General features: G+C 40.4%; 1 protein-coding gene across 1 annotated transcript; it reads right to left on the bottom strand.

Annotated features, from left to right (window-relative positions):
- Positions 1-2,158: 2,158 nt before the first annotated feature.
- LOC308402291 (uncharacterized protein) lies at positions 2,159-5,810 on the bottom strand. Its single transcript, XM_080890996.1, has 5 exons — positions 5,605-5,810; positions 4,452-4,718; positions 3,992-4,281; positions 3,376-3,503; positions 2,159-2,932 (listed from the first exon to the last, which is right to left on the bottom strand). Exons 1-5 carry the CDS (start codon positions 5,699-5,701, stop codon positions 2,728-2,730), a joined length of 987 nt encoding a protein of 328 aa, XP_080747122.1. The 5' UTR covers positions 5,702-5,810; the 3' UTR covers positions 2,159-2,727.
- Between the last annotated feature and the right edge of the window lie 439 nt (positions 5,811-6,249).

Raw genomic sequence — 6,249 nt, 5'->3', positions numbered from 1 at the left:
TTGTAGATTTTTCTCCAAAAGATACAAGTCTCTTACCAACAGAGGTGTGTGATAAGAGACTGGAACATCATGCCATCAAAAAACCCAAATTATGTACAAATAAAGAGATGAAATCTAAGAGTATTTATATGAAAAAGTAGCAATAATGAAGTTTTAAGTTATTCTGTAAATTTGCAAAAATTATAAGAAAGAAGTTGATTAAAATCAAAATAGTGCAGTGAGACGCTGAACTACAAACAGTTACACCATTATTTACAATATTATCATTTAGCATTATTAACATGATATTTAATTTTTAAACATTGTGTTTATCGTCAGTACTTAAGTGTCGTGTAGGGTGGCCAGATCCCAGTAAACTACGTTAAGATAAAAATGTTTAGTTTTAGGTCACATGTTTGACTTCGATCATGTGACATGTCATTTGAATGCATTTCCCCTGATTTTGAGAAGCATAAATTGAAGCTGATGTTTATTTCTGTGATCTTGTGTCGTGTTTCCTTTTTCTTGTGTTAAAACTGCTGTTCTGTCTGATAAGCAGAAAGGTTTTTAGACACGTTTCCTCTGAAACACGTGCTTACTTTAGTAAACTTTAACAAACTATGTGGAGAGTGTCTCAAAATGTGGAAGAAGGGAGATGAAATTTAAATGACCTGGTCACCCTATTCTTAAGATACTCCTAGATATAATCTGCTTTTTTACAGCAGGTCTAAATCTGCTGCTTCTCTCTGTGTGAGGTAAATGCAAGTTCCTGACAGACAGATGGTTAAAATAAAAATCTGTTTATGGCAAATAATTCTGGTTTGATGGAGGATGGATGTCTCAAACACATGGTTAAGGTTAGACTTAAGCTTATGTTTTAAATACTGTCTTATGCAGCTGTGGCACACATGTAGAAATTAGATTTAAAAGTCTCCTTCAGAGGCATTTTCCCCTCAAATTAATATAAAGTGTAGAGAAAAATGACACTACAAATTCAAAATGTCTCAAAGCCATTGTTTTTAAATATGCATTTTTGCTCCATTGACTTTTTATTTTATGTTTTTTAAATTGAAGCCATAACCACTACGCTCAACCGCTCTAACAGCCTGAAGCACTGCAGCTGTGGTGATGAGACTCGTTATGATGAAAGTCATGCTGACCTACTTTTTTAATATAAGCAAATGATTATTGAACTTGTTTGAGTGGCCTTCCTGTGGTGCATTTTTCACAACATTGTTTTTGCTTCTGAAACAGTATTACAGTGAAACAAAATTCATCCAGCAGCTGTTTTTGAATGTTTGTAAAGGTTGATGCAGATGACCTACGGCTGCTGCTAAAACTCATGCAGCATGTCGCTGTTTGATTAAATGTTTGAAAAGGCTGCTGTTTGGATGAGGTCAGAGGATTTTTCATGCTACATGTCTCGTTCAGTGGGGTCACTGACGTTAACTGGTGTGTTTTGTTTTGTGTCATTAAACTGACTTCTTAAAATGTAAAGGATCTCTTGCTTGTTTTCTGAGGAGCTCCTATCAAAGATTCTCCAGTGCTGTACGAGGGCAAGGATTTCTTTAGAGTCACGTTTTGGTCTTTAATGATCTGTAGGGGCCCAACACAGATGCAGATGAGTAAGATCTGCCTTGTACTAAAGGGTTAATTGTTGCTGAAGAGTTTATTTTAGTCTTTTTTCACTAAACCCATTTAAGTACCTTTGTTAGCTTGTCCTAATCAAACTGCAACAAAAAACCCTGCTTCATATTAAAACTGTCTTCCTGCCATCTCTTGATTACGATCTGGATTACGTGATCAGTAGAAGGCCAAAAAGGACTACCAAAACTGGATCATTTTTTTTAGATTGCACCTTCTGAACAACTGGACCCTGGGTGTAAACCCCCCTGCTGGCTCGGGTCTTCCTCGGAGGACTTTGTACTCTCTAAATACTCTGAATACTTCCACCCAAACGTCAAAGGCATGCATATTAAACTTAAGTGCTAGTTTCCCATCACTCACTGGGATGGGTTTCAGCCCCAAATTTGTTTTTCCACTAAAAATGTTAATACAACTAATAATCTCAAACAAAGTAAAACTTTTTTTGAAGTTTGTTAAAATTAATTTCCTTCTTTGTATTTTCTTGTAGACTTAAGCTTCACAATACCAAGTGTCTCAATGGATAAATTTCACAATAAATCAGATTCTGTCTACCACCTCTTTAATTATTTTCTTTAACAAAACACAGATGTAAAAAAACAAACAAACCCCACAGTGGATACAAATGAAAAGAATTAGCTTTGAGATGGCATTAATTAAATCTGTGTCTCAAATGGAGTGCTTGTATACAGTATTGAGTACATGCAGTTCAACTCCTTGGACAGTGTACCCAAACCAGCTGCATACTTCTCATCCCTGGTGGTTGCCAATTTCCAGTCAGTATGATGAACACGTGTTTACAGCCTTGTGTGAATACCATTTGGTCTTTATGGATAGACGACTCCTTCATAATACCTGTAGCTCGTGGCACGTGGACACTGCAGTGCTAACTCAGTGCGCTGAGTGAGGCCTCACTTCCACTAATTTAAGTCGCTGAGCTGGACTCTTTGCTGTTGGTTACTTTAGAGGAAGTTTAGCTTTTGGAGAATGAACAGAAAGACATGGAGCAAAAGCCTCATACTTTTAATTTCATATGATCAGTGTTAAAGAAGGAAAGAATCACTCTTTTTGCTTTTCTTTTTGTGCTGATGCCCCTGTTACGTCTTATAACACCTGGGTCTTTTGGTCCTCACTCATTCCATCCTTCTCCACGCTGAAAAACTTCAGCTTGTCTTTCTTTGGTCCGTGCTTTCGCCCCACTTTCCTGATTGGCTCTTTGGCCTGCATACCATAGGAGTCCTCCATGACTACTCTTCCTCTGAGAGAGTATCTGATGTAGGACCAGGAGAGGACGGAGCCGCTGTAAGACCTAAAAAACACAGGAGCATTATTAGTTATTGTTATTACACAAGCATAAAAGGAAGTCCAACATAAATGGTGCTCGAGTTTCACTCAAAGACACATCAGCAGACAAGTATAAATCCACACCACGAAGAGCCACTGCAGCATTGGCTGATTTGATAAAGACTTATTACTGTTAAACCATTTGCAGTTTGTTATCTATCACAAATGCACTGTGCCCACCTCTCCAGGGACACAATACACCTGGGAAAGGTACACAACAATCATGCTGGACCAATGAACTGGACTTTGGACACCAAACTTGCTTGGGCAAGGTACAGGTAATCGAGTGTCATTACGCCCTAAGTTTGAATATGTTTATAAATGGATTCCCTGTTAGAGTACTCTCTGAGTTCAGCGTAAGTCGATGTGCGTGCACACACACAGACACACACACACACAGGATCTTACCCATAATAACCTCTGTTCATGTAGTAGAAGATTTCTTTATAGCGGAGTGGATAGTCCCACATCTGGATGTCTGTCAGCTGACCATCAAAACCTGGGAAATCAATCACAGGCTCACCTGACCACACATACTGAACACACACACAGGAGACAGACATAATAGAGACAATGAGAGAAATTAAAGATGATTACATAAAAATAAGTAAGGTGCCTGTATTCTTTTAGAGTCTAAGCATTTATATCTGCAATGAAGGATTCATCGTCTCATCATTTTAACAATTTGTTTCTTTGCATTTGTTCTTTCTTTGGTTCTCCTTTTCTATCTGTTGTCATCTTTGATGATTCCCAGTTTGCACTGAGGTGATTTGCAACAGTGTGAAGCTACAGAAATTAAAATGAGCACCTCCAACAGACCCAGTAACAAAACATAACTCAGTACATCTACTCAAGCGGTTTACAGATGTACAGTTTTTCTTACAGAAGGAGGGAAAAACACATAAAACAGAAACACATGAAGCAATAACTTAAACATTCAAAATGTTTAAGAAAGTGGATGGAAACAATCCATAAGTGTAGTCTGCTATATCTGCCTACAAGCCGATTTCAACCCTGTTCTCACCTGAGACGGCAGCACCTTCCTGATGCTCATGTTTGAGCCGCTGAACATCTGTACCACACCCTTCCTGGTGTCCACAGTGAGGCACACACTGGTCCAGAAGTCCGATCCGATGTTTGGCCAGAACTTGATGAGGGGCCGCAGGTACACATAGTTGTAGTAACCGCTAAATGTCAGGCCATATGAGTTAGGGTTTGCCTCCAAACTCAGAGGGGATCTGTTTGGACTGAGGGTGAAAAGCGGGAAGCCGGACTGTAAATTGTCAGCCATGTAACGCAGACACACGGACACACCTACAGGAGGAGAGCAGGATCACAAATTTACCAAAGAAGAGCAAAAACTTAACAGCTTCTATAGTTGAATCTCATCTGAACACATGCATACAAATTTATAACAAATTTGTAATAAATACAACATACACTTGATTTACCACATTTTTGTACCTATGTTGGACTGTACTCACCTCTAGTTGGACTCTCTGTTGTCCAGGGATAGGTCCAGCGACGGTTGGTGGTCCAGGAAGGAGTAGAAAGGGGGGAGTAACGAGTGGAGCCCCAGGGACTGGTGGTGGGAGGTGTGGTGGGGATCCAGGAACGGGTTTTGTGTCTTCTGGTTGGGTAATCAGTGGTAGAAGGCGAGACAGAATCATAATAGGGCGGGTAGAAGGTTACACCTCCATAATTACGAGACAAAGTGAACATCTTCCCTCTTAGATCTAGTGCAGAACTTCCTGGAGACAGAAACACAAGTGGTCAACATGATATGAAAATTTCTTTTTACTCATTAATATAAGTGCTTTTATGAACAGTCCATCATCCAGGATGAAGGTGGACTAGAGCAATAATTAAAGCCAGGAATGTGACTCCAGCCTGTTTGAGACTGGACGGATGTGCGGTTTTAGATGCAACTGTAAGATGGAAAGGTGGCGCAGAGCACCTGGTGTGCATCTGCTAATTAACCTCTCTCACCTGAGGTGCAGGGCAGGAGGGGACAGAGTGTGTGAGCACAACAGGTAGGTGTGCTGCAAAGCAAACAGTCAGTGCTCTGCAGCTGGGCTTTACAGTGGAGCAAAGGTTATCTTCTGTTTTTAGAAGCTGCATAAATAAAGAGGTACGTGTGGAGCTCCAGTCCTCGCTGATGAGAACTCAGTGACACAAAGATATCAGATTTTCACTACTGTGACAAGACGAATTCACTTTAACTGCAGAGATATATCCTTAAACATCCTTAATATCGAGCAGCTTTTTCAGGAAGGGAGCCAACACTTTTTCACATTACTGTATGTCCTGAATGATTGGGCCCCAACATACAGCTCAGAGCATTATTCCACCAGAGCACTTGGCTCTCCGGCTGCAGCCATACTTGTGGTTTGCAGAGTTTGGAAAAGCAGCGTAGGAGTCAGACCCTTCAGCTGCAATCTACACAAAATAAAAGCAACAGCAAATCTGACTGCATATCACATGGGCCTCTTTAAATATTGTTAATAAAGACAAAGGACCATTGTTATAGTCCTTTGTCTTTACTGCATGCGCATGATTTTAATTAAGAAATATTTTCACTGCTGCAATTTTGGTAATAATATTTGCATTTAACCACATTCTTTTCTGTGTGTGTACCTGTTGTTCTTGGCCATGAATCTGGTTGTTCAGATGGAGTTGGTCCACCAATCACCTCCATAATAACCATCAGAAAGGGAACAAGAAGCAGCTTCATCTTTATGCCTGACACTGAGCGTCCCTGCAGTGAAGCGTGTGAGTGTCCTCGCTGTGTGGATGTGTTTATCTCTCTGCTTCCTCTCTGAGTCTGAGCAGGCTCCACTTCAGCTCTGTAACTTTCAGTTTACTTTCAGTTAAGTTTCATTTCTGTAAACAGAAACTCTCCCGAGTGTCCCTGTCCCCTCCTTTCCCCTCCTTTCAGTGTTGCAAGATTAGACAGATAGCAGCAAATGTGAAGTCACAGGGAGGTCACATTTTCTGTGTGTCCAGGACAAAGGGAGTTGAAAAAAAATCGGTACAGTTGTAATGAAGTGGAAAACCATATATGAAGTCTAAAACTGTGAACAGCAGGCTGCAAACACGCTTTTTAATGCTGTGAATTTGGACATTTTAATCTAATGGGGTTGACCAGGGACAAAAAACGCAGTTTCTGGCATTTAGGGACATTTCATTTTCACCCCTCCCTGAACCTGGTTATGACAGAGGCTTATTCACCCCCCCCCCCCCCCCCCCTCCCACACACACACACACACACAAAAGATAAAT

This window comes from Rhamphochromis sp. 'chilingali' (assembly GCF_963969265.1).
Source record: "Rhamphochromis sp. 'chilingali' genome assembly, chromosome: 9".
Lineage (NCBI taxonomy): Eukaryota > Metazoa > Chordata > Actinopteri > Cichliformes > Cichlidae > Rhamphochromis > Rhamphochromis sp. 'chilingali'.
The sequence above is the reverse complement of the archived record's forward strand: the minus strand, read 5'-3'. Positions and strand labels throughout refer to the sequence as shown.

What these genes read in the sequence shown, in the direction of transcription:
- LOC308402291 (XM_080890996.1), bottom strand. Translation starts at nt 5,701, where the DNA reads ATGAAGCTGCTTCTTGTTCCCTTTCTGATGGTTATTATGGAGGTGATT. An exon ending in GGAAGGTGCTGCCGTCTCAG is followed by an intron (nt 3,504 to 3,991) that starts GTGAGAACAGGG and finishes GTGTGTGTTCAG; the next exon opens with TATGTGTGGTCAGGTGAGCC. An exon ending in ATGAACAGAGGTTATTATGG is followed by an intron (nt 2,933 to 3,375) that starts GTAAGATCCTGT and finishes TGTGTTTTTTAG; the next exon opens with GTCTTACAGCGGCTCCGTCC.